This window comes from Gracilinanus agilis, chromosome 5, assembly GCF_016433145.1.
Source record: "Gracilinanus agilis isolate LMUSP501 chromosome 5, AgileGrace, whole genome shotgun sequence".
NCBI classification, from domain to species: Eukaryota; Metazoa; Chordata; class Mammalia; order Didelphimorphia; family Didelphidae; genus Gracilinanus; species Gracilinanus agilis.
In genome coordinates, this window is record NC_058134.1 from 65,604,290 (window position 1) to 65,625,426 (window position 21,137).

The 21,137-nt window shown below is 39.1% G+C and overlaps 1 protein-coding gene across 1 annotated transcript in view; it reads left to right on the plus strand.

Moving 5' to 3' along the window:
- The window catches only part of KIAA1217 (KIAA1217 ortholog), a 415,980-nt gene that overhangs the window by 311,079 nt on the left and 83,764 nt on the right, over nucleotides 1–21,137 (plus strand). The window contains exon 6 of the mRNA XM_044678100.1: nucleotides 11,618–12,447. Coding sequence (XP_044534035.1) covers nucleotides 11,618–12,447 — 830 coding nt within the window. The remainder of the gene's footprint in view (nucleotides 1–11,617; nucleotides 12,448–21,137) is intronic.

The following is a 21,137-nucleotide window of genomic DNA, read 5'->3' on the forward strand; positions in this document are numbered from 1 at the left end:
TTTTGTTTAACTTATTATTATTATTATTATTAGGATTACTATTAGTTCCCATGTATTCAGAAGAGGGGATTTGAATACAGGTCTTCCCAACTCCAAGTTCAACACACTCTGTCCATCTGCCATGCTTCCCCTGAATTGACTATTCTGCTGTCACCTTAAGGATGTATTTATTTAATCGGTTCCTGCTGTCTTTATTTGAGTCTGTTAGCTCATAAAATCAGTTGTCTTTGAGGCAGTTAACTGCTGATTACTGTTAGATAAATGTCATTTAGATAAAAGCCTGTTGCCATTTGACACAGAGTGATTTGGACCTTCCTTTGGAGATCTTAGAGTTCTAGAGCTTGTAGGAAATTCAGAGGTCCTCTAATCCAACCTTCTCATTTTACAGAGGAGAAAACTATGACTCGAGGAATATAAGTAACTTGCCCAGAGTCACACAGGCCAGATCTGAAATGGGCTCCTCAGAATTCAAAGCCTTTTTTTTTTTAACTTTCTCCTTCCTTCTTAGAATTAATATCATGTATTGGTTCCAAGGCAGAAGAATAGTAAAGGCTAGGCAAGGGGGCTAAGTGACTTGCCCAGGATCACACAGCTAGGAAGTACATGAAACCACATTTGAACCCAGAATCTCCCTTCTCTAGGCATGACTCTTAATCCACTGAGTCACCCAGTCTCTCCAAAGATTTTTCCTCTGCATCTTGGCGCAGGAGTTAAAACTCCAAAGGGAGAGTCAGGAATAACTAGGTTTCGAATCCCATCCAAGACCCATATCAGTTATATGAACCTGCACAGATCCCCTATTTTTTCTATGCCTCACTTTCCTCATTTTTTTTTTATAAAAACTACAATGATAATGACATTCATTTCATGGAAGTTCTATGTGGAGTCAATGAGACAATATAGAAACAATATAGAAAAATATAGAAAGTGTTTTTAAACCTTCCAGAGCCACATAAATGCTAGCTGTTATTATCTGAGGAGCAGTAGGGACTTGAGAACAGGTTGAAGGTGGCAATACATACCAACTAAATATGTTGGTTTATTTTTGAGTGAATTCCACAAATTTGACATTCTTTGTAGTGGATTTCCATTAAGCACGGTTTACATGTGATTCACGAAAGTGGGCATGCTCTGTAGTCTTTGGAGTAAGGGATTGCTTAGGAATATTGCTCATTAAGATGACTTCTTTAAATGTGAATTGAGCTAGCGGTAAGGTGAGCCCCAGTTGTTAAGCTGATAGCATGAAGACGATGGCATTCAGAGAGTGGCCAGATGTTTAGGAGAGAGTCAGAAATACAGAGAAGTCTAAATAATTTCATGAAGTCGAAGTCGCCATCCGCCTTTAGCCCAGCTTGTTCTCTTCACTCATCTCACCTGTACTTTGAAGGTAATATAAGAATAGCTGTAGGGGGACTGTGGGAGGCAAGAACATGCAAGTGGTCTCTGGATATTTGAATCATCCTTTCTCCATGAGAGCCCATCTTAGCTAAATTTACCTTCCAAAATATGGGCAACCTGATCTCCAGGTGAATAATCAAAGGATAAAGAGTACTTCTCCTGGAATAACTGTCTTCTTGAGCCCTAAATTTCATATCCCAATGTCAGATGGGCAAACCAGGTAATCACAAAGATAATTCTCTGGCAGCCAACTGTGTTCTAAATAATGAAGGACAGAAGCTTTATGGCTAAGGAGCCAACCGAGGATGGACCTCAAAGGAACTGCTCTTCTCTCATCTCACTTCTACCTTTTATCTCAACTAGTTTATATTTAACCTGGAGCCAGGAAAGAATAATCATTATCCAGGTGTCTGCTTAAAGATGCTGATATTACATCTGTAAGAACACCACAGGTTTAAGGTAACAAATGGGCTAGATACTCTTTAATTGACATCACTCCCCCAAATTACTCAACCTGCAAAAGTTCTGTACTTTCTACCAGTCATTCAGCACATCAAATAGTATTTATTAAGTGCCTAGAACTAGGGTTTATTGTCCAGTCATCGAATCACAATTATAAAAATATGGCGTCAGGTCCAAGGCACTTTTTCAATCATTTCAGACTCTTCATGACCCCATTTGGGGTTTTCTTGGCAAAGATATTGGTGTGGTTTGCCATTTCCTTCTTTGGTTCATTTGACAGATGGGGAATCTGAGGCAAACAGTTAAGTGACTTGCCCTGAGTCACACAGCTGGTAAATGTCTATAACTGGATTTGAACTTAGGAAGAAGAATCTTCCTGACTCCACACCTGGCACTCTGTCCACTGTGCCACCTAGCTGACCTAGCACTAGGATACAATTACAAATAATGAGACAATCCCCTACTCCAAAGGAACTTACATTCTTTATATATATGTATAGTATATTAATTTAATATAATTGATATTAATCATATAATATATAAATTATATATAATTAATCTGTATTAATTACACACACACACACACACACACACACACACACACTTTTTTTTTAAAAGACAAACAGGATTAAGTAACTTGCCCAGGGTCACGCAGTTAGTCTGAAACAAGATTTGAACCCAGGCCCTCCCAATTCTAAGTCTGATGATCTATCCACTGTACCACCTAGCTGGCCCTGGAACTTACATTCTATTTGGGGAAACAAGTACATACAGGGCATTTCAAAAATCTTGGTGCAGTTTTAAGCTTCAGCAGTTAACCTTGTACATAAATAGCTACAGGTTAAATATAAAGCAAATAAATACAAATATATACAAAGTAGTAGCAGATGGGGAGACTCAGGAAAGGCTTCATGCAAAGAGCTATGTTTTAAACTTCAATCTGCCTCTAAGGAGAGAGTTTAGGGCTTAAGATGCTTAGCTTTGAGGGGCAGCTGGGCAGCACAGTGGATAAAGCACAAGGACTGGAAGCAGGAGGACCTGGTTTCAAATCTGGCCTTAGACACTTCCTAGCTGTGTGACCGTGGGCAAGTCATTTAACCCCCATTGTCTAGCCCTTATATCTCTTCTGTCTTGGAGCAGATATTAAGACAAGTAAGGATTTTACAAAAACAATAATAATAAGCAGCTTAGATTTGATAGTCATCCATACTAAGATGTTAGTTGATAGAGGAAAAAAAACATTAAATGACTAAGACGACAGATATTCAGTATATTTTAGAGTTCCTCATCTGGAGTTGTCTTCAAAGCCATCCTCTAGCTACACATGGAATTCTACTTCATTATACCTACACACATTAAGAGGTTTGACTCCCTCTGATTTTTGGCTACTCTCCTAAATCATAAGTCCATTTTCAATGGCTACAGATTTGCTCCCAAGGAAGACATTAAAAAAAAATAGTGCCAGCACTGAAGGAGGTTCCAAAAATATTCTCAGTAATGGCGACCTTTGCTGGATAAATGGTGGGCCTCCCCAAGCCATTGGACTAAACAGAATGACCCTTATTGGGATGAATAACCACCTCATTGTTTGGGAAAATTCAAGCCTTTTGCATCTACCCTAAACCTCAGCACTTATTCCAGAATGTGTGATGTTTTTCTTTTGTTCTTGTTTAAATTATAAAAATGATTTACACAATACCTATATTTACAATTTTCCCCATCACCAAGCAAACCAAAAAGAATAATTCTTTACTCCCTCCCATCTGAGTTTCTCTTGAAGATATTAATAGTAAGCTTGCATTTTCAATGATTATTCCTCTTTTTTTATTATTTCTCTCTCCTCTTTTCCATTCTTTGGTTTACCATCACCACTTTCTTGTCCGAATCTTTTGTGATTTTATGCTTTAGTACTTCTCCTGTCCTAGAGAGACTTCATGAGTCTTTGATTTTTCTTTCTGTGAGGAAGGACAATGTCACAACCTAATTCCCTAATTAATTTAGAAACCAAGTTCCCTTAGGCTTTGCCCTTCTGTCTTAGAGTTGTTACTAAGACTAAAAAAGTAAGGGTTATTTAAAAAAAAAAAAGCAAGGGTACATGTGGGTAACACAGTGGCTTGAGTGCCAGGTCCGGAGACAGAAGGACTTGAGTTCAAAGCTGGCCTCAGACACTTCCTAGATGTGTGACCCTTGGCAAGTCATTTAATCCTATTTGCCTAGCCCTTACCCTTCTGACTTAGAGTTGTTACTAGGACAGAAAGTAAATGTTATTAAAAACAAAATCAAATTCCTTTTCCCTCAAGGGGGATAAAGGTCACACTCTGAGGTGCTGGAGAATCTCCCATCTGCCTTGAATATATTCCCTGTCCACCCACTCAACAAAGCTAGTAACTGAGATTTTCTGAGGCCTCAGTGAATTATCCTTACCAGGAATGACCAGCCACTCCCTTAAAGTGGAAAGAATTCTGGCATTAAAAATCAGAGACTTTGGGTTCAGTTCCCAGATCTGTCACTTAATTACCTTTGTGACTTTGGCAAAGTCTCTTAAACCCTCTAGTCCTCATTTTCCTCATCTATACCATGAAGAGGTTGAATTATGACAATGCATTCAGAGTAAGAAAGTCAGGGCTCAAATCCTGCCTCTACCATTTAATACTCTTGAGGTTTGGAACAGTTCACTCTGTCTCTTGAAACCTCAGTTTCCTCATCTATAAAATAAAGAAGTTGGAGTAAATGGCCTCTGAGGGTCCCACCGGCTCTATGTCTCTGGTCCAAATTAGATTAAATGGCATCTAAAGTCCCTTCTAGATATAAACTGATGATTATTATACTTTCCAGAGGGTATGTAATGGAGCTCCAGTGTTACCACTAAATCTATTGTTAGGGTTGAGACATGTCCAATTTTTCATGACCCCTCTTGGAGTTTTCTTGGAAAAAAATATTGGAATGATTTGCTATTTCCTTTTCCAATTCATTTTATAAGTGAGGGAACTGAGGCAAGGTTAAATGACTTGCCTAGGGTCACATAGTGAAGAAGTGCCTAAGAGCATTTGAGCAGATTTGAACTTATGAAAAGGAGTCTTCCCAATTCTGACCTTGGTATAGTATCCATTGTTCCAGCTAACTGCCCATTAAATCTATTAGGACATTGCTTTGTTATATTTCTGACTTTTCTGATCATGGCCTACCTACTACCCCATTCTCCAACTTGTTATCAACTACCCCATTCTCCCACCTGCTCCCCAGTTCACTGTTGCAGTAAGAAACCAAAACCAGTCTGTAACCTAGGTGGCCCATCCCCTGGGTGTATATGCCTCTTGCTTAGGTTATGGTGAGGATAAGGATATGGATAAGGATAGCTGGAAATTGCATAGAGTTATATTGTACTATATAAGGCAAAAAGCTTTATATCATCTCCTTAATTCTACAGCCACTGGCCACACAACCACAAAACTCTTAAAATTATCAGCTACCACTTTTCCTGTACTTCTTCCAGCTCTGCTAAGACAGCCATATTTTTAGTCTTACCCTCATTCTGGATTTTAATTGGGTATCAGCTGCCCAGAAACCATAAGAAACCATATTCTGAGGTTAAATAATAATGAGAGGGGGGCAGCTAGGTGACTCAGTGAATTGAGAGCCAGTTCTAAAGAAGGAAGATCCTGGCTTCAAATGTGGTCCCAGACATTTCTTAGCTATATGACCTTGGACAAGTCACTTAACCCTTATTGCCTAGCCCTCACTGCTCTTCTGCCTTGAAACCAATACACAATGTTGATTCTAAGATGAAAGGTAAGGGTTTACAAAATAATAATAATAGTAGTAATAATAATAATGATGGCTGGGAGGGGGGTATACTCCCAAAATACCTACTACCTAAGGCTGGTGGATTGCTTGAGTTTAGGAGTTCTGAATGACAGTGAGCAGAGTCAATTGGGTGTCCTCACTGTCTGGTTCCAAAATGTTGTGTCCCTATGGAAAGTGAGAGGGCCACAGACAGGCTACCTAATGAGGAACAAACTGACCCAAATCAAAACAGCTCAAAGCTTCCATGTTGATCAGTGGTGGAATCATGCCTATGAGGAAGTATTTGCACGTTGACCCTGAGCAAGATAGAAAGAAGCTAATCTCCAAAAATATCTGAACAAAAAAACCCTCCAAAAAACAAACAAACAAAAAACCTCCCCTTTATCTAGTGTTTCAAGCTTTGTTAAGCACTTTCCTCACAATAGACCTCTGAGATGGAGCCTGCAAATTTTACCATCCCTGTTTTATAAATAAGGAAACAGAGGCTCTAAGGAAGTAAGAGACTTGCCCAGTTTCATAGAGCTACTAAGTTTCCGAGACAGATTTTGAACCCAAATCCCTTCACTTGGATACTGTAGCTCTAGCCATTGGGTAGAGGAAATAGAAAGTAGCCAACATTAACTATTCATACAGAGCCAAGGAGATCTATTAAATTAACAAGCTCTGTGCTTTTGAGACCTTTCCAGGCTAACTTGGGCTCCCTCTTCTAGCTGATTATAATGAAATTCTATTTAAAGCCCTTCATCTTCCCAATTCACTGTACCACATGGTGAAGTTGGCCAGACGTTGCCTGTTGGCTGAGACAGTCTTATTTGTATTTTGTGAACTCTTAAGCCTGCTTTGTTTATTGAAACTGTCTGATGATGTCTTTTCTATCCTCTGATCCCCACTTTGCCAAAGACTGAGAGAGATGAGCATTTGTAATGGATCGATGCCTGCCTGTTGAAAAGACCCATAGATCCCCCAGCACCTCGGGACGAACCATCCTGTATTAATGTGTGTGTAACCTTTATTCCCTACAGACACTAATTACAGAGAAACAGTGAATATGAGCTCGTGTCCTGGCCCCCATGGACCTCTCCAGGGCATTTAACTTAGACCTCATTGCCTACAGCTAGGTGCCTTGAGGGCTTATATGTTTTAGTATCAGGTTAGCACCTGGCTTTGGAGGACCACTTTTGTAATGTGGGTTAGTTCCCCAGAGATTCCAAGCCACGTTGGGGGCAAGGACACAGCAGAAGTGAGGATTCCAGTTCATTCTAGTCTCCAGAAATGGGCTCCACGTTGACTTGGAATTAGTCAATCAACAACACTTTCTTTCAGGTCAGAGCCATAATTAGAGAAAAAATATCAGAGATGGAGACCCAAGAATCAAAATGGAAAGGCCACGGATAACCTCAGCCAGGTAGATAAAACCAAGCTTAACGCCTAGTTAACAAGAATAATTAGTTAAAAAAGGAAACTACCAAAAGTCCCTTCCTCTGGTAATTGCATAGCAGATCAAATCTGGCAGAGTCCCCACATACAATCCTCTGCAGAGACCTCAGTGTCCCTTGGTCTCTTCCCCCCAACCCCAATTCAGTTGAGGACCTGTTTATCTTGACTTGCCCCAGAATTTTTTTTAAATGCTATTTTCTCTTCTCTTACGTGTCTGCCGTGTGTCGATAACTGGGCTGGAGGGTATAGGGGACAGAGAATTATAAGACATAGTTCTTGCTTCCAAACAATTTATAATCTTTTGAAAAAGTCAAACCATGTGCAGTTGGGAAATCCTATCACTCCATGCAGTTGTTAGCTAAAGGGACCAAAGCCTCTGCCCAAACAGTGGGCATAACAAAAACTAGTGAGAGGAGAGAGAGTTAGGGGACTGATTCTGAACTCCACCCCCAGGCATTGGGGTATCTTAATCTGGATTCCCCTGAAGAAGGTGGTCCCACCAGAGGATGCCAACAGTGAGCAAGTTTAATCATCGGGTCCTTTAAATTTAGAATGATGGCAGACAAGGTAGGTGAGCAAGCAGGCTGGCTGAAGGGGTTGGCAGCTGTCAAAACAAATGCTAACAAAAGCTTTCTCTAGCTGTTTACAGGTGTCAAGCATCCCTTTAGCCCCAGGCTGCTATTTAGATTCCTGAGAAACTATTTTTTAAAAGAAAATTATTCTGTCTGCTAATCAACAAAAATTAACAGCATAAAAATTTACAGAACAGGATTGTTGACTTAAGAATTGAAAGCGATCTAAGAAGCCATTTTAAAGATGAGGGACTGAGTCTTAAAGAAATGGAGGAAGTTGCCCAAAATTAGACATGGATAGTATAGGACAGAGTTGGGACCAGAACCTGAGTCCTCTGACTCCAATCCAGGAGTCTGGCCATATTACCTCTTATAAAACTAGAAGCCTCAAGGTTTTTTTTAGAATTTGATTAAAAATGTGCATATTAACTTTAACTGAATAATCATGAAAATTTCCTTTTTTTTTGTCCCCTTCTGATCTTTTTCTTTTGTGTGATTTCCCCAGGTTTTGTTTCTATTTTTTTTCACAAAGTGTCTATTGTTCTTATCTTCCTTTCTTCATTCTTCATCACTTAGTAAAGGTTTTTCTATATTTATATTCTCTCCATTTGTCATATGAGTGGTAATCTTCCATGACACACCCTGCTTGTTCAACTGTTCCCCAGTCAGTGAGCAGATGGGTGATTTCCCATTTTGTTTTGGTTTTTTTCCTATTTAGAATAACATTGCTGTACCTCCTTTTGTCCAGATAGAAAATCCTCAGGGTTCTAGTGGTAAGAGCACAAGATCAAACAGTATGAACAACTTTAGAGCTCCTGTGGTTTTGTACCTTCTTAGTTTCAATTGTAATTTTTCAGGAAGCAGAGGTTGGTTCTGGACCAATGGTTTCTTTGATTGTAGGCAACGTTAGTGAACAAATCTTTCCCTATACCAATGCAGATGGGGCCTTGTCTTGATAGTGTAGATTTTAAAATTAATATTCAATGACTCCAAAGTATGCTATTTATAAGGATTTATTAATGAACATTAATTTCAAATTTTACAGTAGTGTAGAATCTTGGTTTCTTGGGGCACTGAGAGTTTTAATTATCTGCCCTTTGTCAAACAGCCAGGATGTAAGAAAGACTTCAATTTAACTTTCTGAATCCTAGGTTGGCGGTCTCTTGCCAAAAAAGATAGTACCAGTTTCTTGCCAAAAAATATAGTACCAAGTCACAATTCCAACAATTTCATCAGTAGGGTCAATTTTCCTAAGATCTGACCATCATTGTTTGTAGTCATTTTAAAAATCTTTGCCAATTTTATGGATATAGATACTTACTAGCAGTGTCCCTTGGGGCAAGCCACTTAACAGTTTGCCACAGTTTCCTCATCTTTAAAATGAGCTAGAGAAGGAACTAGCACACTACCCCAGGATCTTTCCCAAGAAAACCCTAAATGGGGTCATGGAGTCAGATACAACTGAAGTAACTGAACAACAACATCAAGGTGATATTCCCAAAATGTTTTAACCCAGAAACTTTTTTGGATCCTTGAACCTAAGGGCAAAGTGATTCTTTGCATTCCCCTTGCTTTCTGGATTTCAGAGATTATCTAGTCCAAGTCCTTCATTGTACGGTTGAATGAACTAGAGTTCAGAGAAATTGTTTTTAATAGAGGTTTTTCTTAAAACAACTGAGTGATATTGATAGTCAAGTCAACAGCAGTTATTAAGCACCTACTATGTGCCAGGCACTAATTGGGTGTTAAGTACTGGGGGTGTAAAGAAAAGCAAAATAGTCCCTCTCCTCAAGGAGGAGATCCCATGAAATCTACTGAATACAAGAAAACTCTAGGAATCCCACATTTTGGGGTTTAGGGGTAAGAAAATCTGTGTAAAAATTTTTTTGGTCTTCCCTTCATGTTACAGAAATCTGAATTTTTCTCTTTCTTTTATGCAGTGTTAACAGTACCTTATTATAAATTTTGGGTTAACTATGAATTTTTGAGTTTCTAAACTTTTTCTATGTCATTTGCTCAACTTCACGTGTCAACTGAAGTTTCCACAAAACTCCCAAAATATTCTCATTTATTCTTTTTATGATGACCCACAATATATAAAAATCGTAATGGGGAACAATCAAGATATGGAAGGCATATCTGTATATACAGGATAAATGAGAGTAATCTCAAAGGAAAGACATTAGCAAGAGTTAAAGAGAATTGGGGAAAGTATCTTGTAGAAGATGAGATTTTAGTTGAGACTTGAAAGAAGACAGTTTGATGAAATGAACATTTCCAAAAATCAGACTCTTAGCTCACTCTACTTTTCCTCTTCTGTCTTGTCTGGCATCAACTCTTCCCCAACAAGATACCCTTGATATCCCCCACACCACCACACCACCCCCCAATTCCTGCTTCATTTTTTGTGTTATCTCCCCCTTTAACTTGTATGCTCCCTGAGAGCTGGGATGGGCTTTCTTTTTATTAATTGCATCTCTAGCATTTAGCATAGTGCCTGACTCATAGTAGGTACACTTGTATTGGAAAATGTTTATTGCATCTTTAAACTCTATTTTTCCCTCATATTTTTTGTTTTCCTTTTTCCTCTGTGGATTTCAATTCTGTTCTACTAGCTGCCCTTCTCAATTCCTTGCCTGTGAGAATTCACCCTGTCTCTCCCCTTGATTAAACACTCTTCCTCTATCTCTGAAAATATTGCAAACCTTATGTGGTAGACTAAAGCTGTCCATCAGTCAAGAAAGAGCGTAAGGTAGCCCAGAGAGGTTATGACAACTCCTGCTTCTAATTATCAGACTCAATCAGAGAGTCTCCAGTGACCTTTCTCAATTTCTGTGTTTTGACCAAAAATGGAAAGTATCGAATGTTCTTCTTTGGGATGATTTTGTGTTTTCTATTATCTTCCTTGGTAAACCACACAGTGGGTTGTGGTCATGATTTATTTTCCTCCTGTTCTTATTAACTGAATCCTTCATCTTTCTTCTTATAAAAGCTTAGTCCATAGCTGGGACCTAAGAGAGTCCCCATTCCTTTCCAGTTACTCATCATCTTTTGGAAAGCAGGGGCCACATTTTACTTTTTTGGAAAAAAATATACTTGTAGGTTTATCGATTGATCTGATTTTTTTCTAATCTGTCTTTCCATTCATCAGATATTCTGGCAACAGTATTTGTGATGTGCCTACTATATATCTATTCCTGTGCTAGAACCTTGGGGGTGTATACAAAAATTGTTGTGCATGGTCCTTAGGCGTAAGAAACTGATGGTTTAGTATATTTGGATTTTGTTTCTTTCTCCTGGGCTTAAAGAGGCCCCCTTTTTTTTCTATCAGTTAATGTAAATTCTTAGCAAGTTCATGTGAATGCTAATGGGAAAATAGAAACTTTTATCTCATTTTTTTCTCTTTATTCCTCCTTTCTCTCATAGCTAAGTTTGGAGGTGAATTTGGAGAAACTTTACATGACTTTTCCCCCCAAACATTAATGCACCAGAATTGGATTTCCCTAAAAGCAATGGGGAAAAGTGTGGCCAGTGAAATAAGTCATTGGTAGCCTATCGCCAAAAGAGACTTGAGTATCATCTTATTACAAAAATGACATTAGAGATCATTCAGGAAATGTCCAAAGACCAATGAGAGCCGTCAGGTCATATAGTACAAGCCAGAAACGCCAGCTAGATACCCACACAAAGATCTAGACAAAGGCCTTCAAAAGCCTTCAAAGAATTTGGGTGTATAGAAACAAGAATTGCAAGGACGAAATGATGTGGTTGACCTTCATTCTTTTACCAGTGAAATGGTCTAAGAAACTAAAACATTCAAATTTAATTAACAGAACCCTTTTTCTCATAGATTATTGAGCAACACTATAGCAATATAGCTTCAACATTAAAACAAATCTATGGAGGTGAATATTAAAGAATGTGCTTCTTTTGTCTCTTTTCAGATGCAGAGAGAAATTGCTTATGCAAGAGGAGATGGTCCTGGGGCCTCTCGCCCAGGATCCACAGCTCATCCATCCCATTCAATTCCAAATTCACCACCTTCTACTCCCATACCACATTCTATGCCTCCTTCCCCATCCAGAATCCCTTATGGGGGTGCTCGTACAATGGTCGTTCCTGGCAATGCCACTATCCCCAGAGACAGGCTCTCCAGCATGCCAGTTTCAAGATCCATCTCCCCAAGCCCAAGCGCCATTTTGGAAAGAAGAGATGTAAAGCCAGATGAAGACCTAAGCAGTAAGACCATTGCCCTGTACAGAAATGAAGGTCTCTATGCTGACCCATTCCTTTTCCATGAGGGACGAATGAGCATAGCTTCTTCACATGGTGGACATCCCCTCGATGTCCCAGATCATGTCATTGCCTATCACCGCACAGCAATTCGCTCCGCGAGTGCTTACTGTAACCCCAGTCTGCAAGAAATGCATTTGGAGCAGTCCCTATACAGACAAAAATCAAGGAAGTATCCAGATAGCCATTTGCCTACCTTGGGCCCCAAAACACCACCAGCCTCTCCCCATCGAGTTGCTGACATCAGAATGATTGATATGATCCCTCATCATAATGCCCACATACCACCTCATGCAATGCAGTCGGACCGGGCGTCTCCTAGCCGCCAGTCATTTAAAAAGGATCTGGGAACCACAGTCTATATAGAAAAGTCACGGAACCCTCCTGTAATATCAGGCATGGTGGACATGGGCCCATCACTGACAGAGAAGCAAATTTTCGGCTATAGCACCATGACGTCACCCAAAGATAAAGAGACAAGGTAAGCCCGGAAAAACACAAGGTGATGGGTTAAAGGTATGTGCTTGCAGATTTTGCTAGCACCATCTTAGGACAAGATTTGAGCCTTAGACCTATGTACTCATGAAAAGGAGAGTATGCCCCAAAATGGTTAGCTGAACAACTGAATATTATATATTGATTATTAGTGTAAACTAAAGTTTGGAAAAATTGCATAATTAACTAAAGGATGACCCTGTGATGACTGTGGTAAATCAGAAGATGATAACATAATATCTGCCATTAGGTCATAGGGAGAAGAGTCTGGGGTATCTTGGCAGAAAGATTTTTTGAACTGGTGATTTCTGTTTTTCCCATTATAGAATTTTCTTTTTTTCTCATATGGTTTGAGGAAATGGAAAAAATGTGTCACTGTCTATCTTCTTGGGTGTAAAACACAAATTTGCATGAAAACAGAATGTTTCCGTTTTAAGTACTCATTAGGGAATGATGCTGAAATCAGCAAAATGCTTCCACTGAATGAGAGCAATTTGGTTTTGTGTGTGTGTTTAATATTCTCTGCAACTTAGGTACTGAGCCAGAATCTCCAAACCACATATTTAAAGCCTCAAAAAAATAATAACCCCAGCTGTAATAAAGTTCTTTTAAAGGCAACATGGAGGAGAAGGAGAACTGGCTGATGATTTAGGAGGACTTAGGTTCGAGTCCCACTCTGACACATTCCAACTGTGTGCTCCTTGGGGAAGTCACTTCTTAGTGGTCCTAGGAAACTCTAGTGACCGGTGATGATATGGGAATTTCTTTAGGAGCTTCTTCTACCAATGAAATTATTATTATTCCAGTTTGAAAATTTCTAAATTAACTAATTGATTTTGATATAGACTATAAGATCATAAATTTAAGTCAAGAAAAGACTTTTAGTCCATTCATCTTATTTTGCAGATAAGGTAGAACTGACTGAGACCCAGAAGGTAAAGGGACTTGCTTCGACACATACATGGTATACCCAGGTTTTGAACCCAGAGTCCTCTTGACCTCAAATCCTGGCCTTCTTATATGACTCAATGAATTTTCTCCAGCCTTAATTTTGGTAGAAGAAAGCTACTGTGATAATCATTTTTTAAATCCAGTTGAGCAAACTGAGGCAATAAGAGGTGACGCATTTTGCTAATTTTCACTCAAAGATTTAAAAACAATAGGAATAAAAATAAGAATATCAAATCAAGCAGGGCCAGGAAATATAGCCAGTTCCCTACTGCCCCTGTACTTTTTCATAACCTTATAAAAAGGAGGCTCAGATTGTGAATGACATATGAAGTATGTAATCATCTTTTACACTGATAATAAATAGTACCTCTCACTCATGGATGAGAAAGCTTTATACTTGGTAACAAAAATGAAGACCCTTCTGGCTTTGCAATAGAAGTGGAAGATTCCAGAATAATGGAGGGAAAAAATGGGAAAGAATGTCAGGCATCCCAAAGGACTCCCCTAATCCATAGGTGAAGTTGTTGTGGCATGTGGCTCATTTGTCTAGAAACAAGATGAGGAATTTCAGAAATGGTATTTGAGCTTTCCATTTCAAAGGAATCAGAGTTCAGTATAAGGTCCTGAGGCGGGAGTATTCTTCCCTTTTTGTATAATTGACCCCTTTAGTAGTCTGGGGGAAGCTGTGGATCCCTTCTTGGAGCAATATTTTGAAATACATAAAGTAAAATACATAGTTTTATGAAGGATTCCAAATGTAGTGACATGTAGTCATTAAAATATCATTTAAGACAAATTCACAAACTCCAGGTTAAGGACTCCTATTTTAGGGTTTAGGTTTTTACACATACAAACAGCCTACAAGTTATGGCATGCTAAATACTTAGGAGAGGACTGAGCAGAGAGAATCAAAGTAGAATATTTGTAAACACATAAAAAATTTCCTGGGGCATCAGCCAAGATTTCATGGGAAGACACGAGCCAGGGGGAACTCAAGACAAGGTGATGTACTGAAATGAACACCGCATTTGAATCTGAAATCCCCACCCCAATTCGGTGACTCTAGACAAATCCTTAATCTTCTTTTTTCTCATTTTGATTACCTGCAAAATGAAGATAATGACACCCTTAGCACTAGCTCCCTCTCATAGTTAGAAGGAGAGTATGTTATAAATTCTAAGTAAGACCCTATCAGCTGAACTGTTTTTATTTCTCAGATTTCTCATTTCTAGACCACTAAAGGTATGCCATTAGCCTTGACTTCTAACATGAATGCCCTGTGATCCTATGGGAGATCAGTAGGATGGATTCACGTTTCCCACAGCATTATGGTTGAGGCATAGACTAAAACACAGGTCTTGGACATCAGAGTCAACTCTGTTGAAAAGAGTGAAGGTTTTTCCCCAGCTCAACATTTTAAATAACTTTCAGGCAATTTTTAATAATATCATCCACATTCCCTAAAGGCCTTCAGTTTCCATATTAGAAAGACTTTCTCAGTCTCAAATGTTTCCATTTTCACCAACCTCAGAAATTTTGTCATGTAAAAAAAATGTTGGCAGTTCTGTAAAATTTTAAGACCACCCCCCAAATGTTTTCTGATTTTAGAAACAAACATTTGGAACCAAAAACATGGGAAAGCTTACTAAAGAATTTTTTATTTGTCTAAAATATAGTTATTGCGATGATAGCATAAGATCATGTTAGCATAAATCTGGAGGTAGAAGAGACCTTCAAGGCCATCTAACTTCCTCATTTTTCAGATGAAGAAATAAAGATTACACAGGCGATAATCACCTAAGACAGAATAAAAGCCCAGTTCCTTTGACTCCAGAATCAATATTTCACTTTACCAAAATGCCTCCTTGCCTTCTAGGAAGAGCAATGAATTTGAGTCAGAGAACCTGAGCTCAAATTCTGCCTCTTTTCACTTAATGTTAAGTCACCTTGGATCTCTGAGTATTTCCTCATCTATAAAATGAAGGAGTGGACCCAGGTGGTCTAGGGTCTTGCATTTTCATTTAATTATTTTTGATAGTGATCAAGACCTTTCAGCTCTCTGGGTGTTTCCTTGTCTATAAAATGAGAGAGTTGGATGCAGTACCCTCTAAGGTCCCCTTCAGTTGCACTTCTGTGATTCATACTTTCAATTAGTTATTTTTGATGATTACTTATTGATTAATCAGTTAGTGACTAACTGATCTATTAATCTCAAGTTTTCTGTTAGTTATTTTTGATGATTCCATTGTGAAGTGGAGACAGAGGTGACCTCAGCAGGGTTTCTGTCCTGCTTCTGACACATTCTGGCTGTGATCCTCTCAGGGCATGAGGTTATTGAGCAGATGCCTGTAGGCACTGATGGAGGGTGTTGGCACTAGGAACTCCCAACATTAATGAAATCATCGGTTCAATTTTAGTTTATGTAAATAGTATGTCTTGGAATTTTCATTGCCAATGATTGGAAATAGGATAAAAAGAAAGAGAGAATCACTCTCCCCCCTGTTTCTTTTTACCCTAAATTCACTATGTCCTTCCCCAGCCCAGCCCAGCCCAACAGATATCTTCACCTCTTTATTGAGAGATTTCAGAGTCAATGGAACTGAAGAGCCTGAAATTTCTCAACTAAATATATGAGTCACACATATTAGTGAGCAGGAGAAAGTGGTTTCCTGGAGAGGGATGATATCATCAGTCCTAGGGGTGCATTTTCTATCAACATCATCACCTGTCTTCCTGCCATGGCCCGAAGAGGCAAGAAAATGATGTAAAGAGTGGACAAATGGGGGAAAGGCCAATACAGTTGTACTGCCTCCATGTCTCTGACTCTAGTGACTCAATTGCCCTGTTGAAACTGGTCATCTGGGCTGAAAGCTACCTTTACCCTAGCAGGAAGTCTGGGATATAAATTGTGAATGCAACAGTACTCCACCCAGAATTCTGGAATGAATTCTCTACCTTAGGGACTAGCATTCTAAAGAGATTATTGCAGGCCTGAGATATAAAGAACTGTTCTTAAAAGATATTTATAATTCTAAATGCTATGGAATTTGCATAATTACATTGCTAAATATATACATGTTGTAAAATACAACAGCACTATCTAGTATATTAGCAGAATTATATAAGGGGAAAAATTGCTAGGGGAAAGTTAGGAGAAGAGTGCACATGCTTGGGAGTTTTTTCATTATTAAAAACACCGGTTCTAAACCCATTTCAAAGGGGAAAAATGAATACCAAAAGCAATTACAAAAGGATAAAATTATGGTGCATTGTCTAGCCTACAATATGGTGTTATTTTAGAAATATTTTGAGCTGTATAGGTCACTTTAAAGTGCCTCCCACTACCAAGTGTTTAATTTTCCTCGTGCAGGGTCTCATAAACTGCCAAACCAATTTCTCTTCAGATTTTGTAACATAAATAAGTGAATAAAGCTGAGAGTGCTTTCTTTCTGAGGCTCTCAAGTGAAATTTTACAGCTAAGTTGTAAAACCACTGAAACCCTGGAAGGAAAGTGAAAATCTCCAAAATGTTTTTCCTTATTTGGGCTCTGCTGGACCCCTAGATATGTTGGTTCAGAAGCACTTGTCCCCAGCAGCCAGGGTGACCTCTAAATGTCTTTGGATGTCAGAGAAAATTAGTTATCTCCTATCTGTCCTCAGGAAGTTTCCTTGGACAATTGTGTATGTGTATGTGTATGTGTATGTGTATGTGTATGTGTATGTGTATGTGGGGGGGTTTTGTTTGGTTGGTTTTTTGAGGAAAAACAATCTTTCCAAGCCCTGTTAAGTTTAAGATAAAATATGAGAGGCTGATGTAATTTAATCTCGATTCCTTTGGTTAAGTCTGTGTCTCAGTCTGATGAATTCAGCATTAACTGTTTTGGGGATGCAAAAGCAAAACACTCTGGAAGAAAATCATATGCCAATAGGACCAGGGGGAAAAAGAAATAATGGCCAGCTTTCTCCCAGATGTCCACCATATTAGAAGTCTCCTCCCAAAGGATAGCCAACGTGTTTGACTGCCTTGGAAATATGTGGTTCCGTAACAGATTACAACTGTTTTAACTTTAAGGACAGTAATTCTCATGTCTGAGCCTCCAGAAAGGAAATTGTTTGTGACTGACCACATGGCCTTGGGCAGATGACTTGACTTAAGATGGTTTGGGTTATCCAGATGGAGTTACTGCCAGCAACTCTTATAGGGTTCTTTGAGCAACAGGGAACAGGCAATGATCTTTTAAAGTCTTTTCTCTTCCTTTTCCCCAACTCCCCTCTTCCCCTTTTCGATTCACTCCTTATTCATATAGTGGATGTAGATGAGAGTTCTGGGCTTTGAATACCATCCCTGAGACCTTGAGCAAATCATTTCATCTCCCTGGGCTTTAGTTTCTCCAGCCATAAAAGAGTGATGTCAACTAGATGACTTCCCAAGTTCCCTTCTGCTCTTCAGATCTATAGGCATAAGTCTGACCATATTTCAGGGGCAGTCTGTGTGGCATAGGGAATGGGAGATGGGTTTGAATTCAGTTGCTTCTAAGGTCCCTTTCACCTGTGATCCAAAGATCCTTCTTTCTCTTCATTCCCATAAATCATCACTTGAGGGGATCATAGATCCATCTTTAGGGATCATGCAATCTGGCTCCCTCATTTTACAGATGAGGAAATTGGCTCAGAAAGATGAAGACACTTGACTGAGGTCAGAGAGGTGGCAGCCAAATCAAGGGGTCCTCAGACTCCAGATCCAGTTCTCTGTCCTTCCCCAACATTCCTTCAAGATAATAAAACTGTAGAATATTTCTCTTTACCCATGCTAACCCAGAATCTCAAGACTCTTTATTAGGACAACTTCTAAAATGAAGAGTCCTAACATTAAGTTAAATGTAAGGGATGCTAACAAATTACAATCAAGTCATTCTTTTCCCCTGTCCCATTTTTCTTCCCATAAAATGGTTTGGTTTTTTTTTTTTTAAGAGAATCAATGGTAATTGAAATCATCACCCAGCCTCCTCCTCCATCGTGCATCAGGAATAGATGGATTTGGGACAGCTAGGTGGCTAAGTGGATAGAGAGCCAGTTCTGGAGATGGGAGGTCCTGGGTCCAAATGTAACCTCAGACACTTCTTAGCTGTATGATTCTGAGGAAGCTGCTTAACCCCGATTGCCTAGACCTTACTGCTCTTCTACTTTGGAACCAATACATAGTATTGATTCTAAGACAGAAGGTAAGAATTAATTTAAATTTTAAAAGAAGAGATGAATTCAAAATGAGGTAAAGCACCCAGTGCTACACAAGTGAGGAAGACATTAAAGTAGTAACAACTCACATGAGATGAACCTGAGAACAAGCATGTGGATTTAGGCGAAATCTTTGGGGATGCTGACAGTGGGATCACTTTTCATTTTTTTTAAACCCTTACCTTCCATCTTGGAATCAATGCTGTGTATTGGTTCCAAGGCAGAAGAGTGGTAAGGGCTAAGCAATGGGGGTCAAGTGACTTGCCCAGGGTCACACGGCTAGGAAGTATCTGAGGCTAGATTTGAACCCAGGACCTCCCGTTCTCTGGACCTGGCTCTCAATCCACTAAGCCACCCAGCTGCCCTCCTATCACTTTTCATTTCTGCTGTCAGCCCACTTGCATAATTAACTCCATCATGGGTCAGGGTCCCTAGCTGCAACTCTTTAGAAAAGAGGAAGCTGGGAAGAAATTAGCTTTTCCAGGCCCACCTGAGCTATTCTTTCTCATATTATATATAAACTTTTTCTTTCCTTTCTTAGGACTGTAATTTCTTGGGATTCTTTAACAGCCAGAGATAAGATTTAACGAGTAGGTTGTAGGATTGTAGATATAGATCCAACTCATTTTACAGATGAGGAAACTGAGGTCCATGGAAGTTAGATGATATGCCCAAGTCCATAAAAGTAGTAACTGTTGGAGGTAGGATTTAAACCAAGGTCCAGTGACCCCAGAGTCTTTCTACTATGCCTCGTGATTGATGTCCTTTTAAGCCTTCATACTTTTTTTGCAGATGTGGGAGTTTGAAACAATTCAGGTAATTGTCAGACATTTTCCTATCTGTGTCTATTACTGCTAAACTCTTTTTTTTTGTCCCCTTTTTTATTCATGTAGTTTTGGGTTATGGTTTCATTTTTGTCAATCATGTCTGACTCTTCATGATCCCATTTGGGGTTTTCTCAGCAAGTCTGGAGTAGTTTGTCATTTTCTTCTCCAGCTCATTTTATAGATGAGGAAACTGAGGTAAATGGGGTTAAATGACTTGCCCAGGGTCACACAATCAGTAAGTGTCTATGACCAGATTTGAACTCATCTTTCTGACTCCAAGTTCAGCACAGTGTCTGCTGCACCACCTATGATCATATAATCATATATTTAGAGTTGAAAGATTCCTTAGATGTAAGATCCAATTCCTTCATTTGATGGATGAGAAAAGTGAATCACCCAGTCCTTAATTGACTGGCCTAGGGCCACACTGCAAACTTTATTAGAACTGAAGTCTTCCTTTCTCAAAGTCTAATACTATGATCCATTACACCACCCTTTTTATAAGGAATGGCTCTCTGCAAGGCTGAAGGGAAGTAGGTCCACTAAGAAATGTAGGTGATATGATAACAAAAGATACTAATAAGGAAAAAAGTGTGCCAATGTCAAAAGCATAATTCAGAAAATCTTACAAGGATTGCTGCTCCATCTTAAGCGAGGAGAGAGGTTGAGTGACTTGAAGCAAATTGAATTTTTGCTTCCTACCTCCTGTCTTGAGTAGTCAGCCTCAGAAATTGCCCCCAAAGACTTCAGGCTGTGACTCTGACACATACAAATTGGTTTGGGCCTCTTGGTGCAAAGCACAATGAAGAATCGAAGAAATTATGTGAATATTTCTGCCCACTGTCGTCTCAGGCCTAGGTAATTCTGTTCATTTTTTTCAATTCTCTTCTGGTGTTGGTGAAGGGCTTCACTACTAAATACCTTTGGAAATGATGCCTTTTGAGAGCAGCATGGTGCCTTGAAAGCTCCCTGTGCTGACAGATCTTAACATTCTTTAAATATTTTCTTGCCTTACTGTTTTTTCAATGAATTCGGCTTCTCTGCTGACAAGTATTTGCTGAGCATCTCCTATTAGGAGATTACCTGAGCACTGAGAGATACAAAGATGCCTGAGACAATGTCTGACTTCAGGAGCTTTGACATTCCAAGGTAGCCCACTAAAGTGTCAAGGATGTTGACTCCAAGTCTGAAGACCTAAATTTAATTCTCCCTCTTTTCTTACTACCTGTGTGACCTTGGACAAATCATTTAACTTACCTGAATCTATTTCTTTAGTCCATCAACAATCACATACTGTTGTTCAGACTCTATTCTAGGAATACAAAGAGAGATAAGACCTTCTCTGCTCTCTACAAGCTTGTGGTCTAATTGGAGAAACCAAACTTTGACCCAATGGACTTTCAATAATAATATAAAAGATTTAAAGGAACTATGCTCATGAACCTTGTAGGGATTTCATATTCCTTTATGAGACAGCTTTGGCATATTGACAAGAGCACTGACACTGGGGTTAGAATACGGGAGTCTGAAAATCTCTTCTGACATATTGAAAACCTATGTGAACTTGTGTAAGCCATTTAGCTTTCTTTTCCTTATCTGGAAGATACATACATACATACATACATACATACATACATACATACATACATATATATATATATATA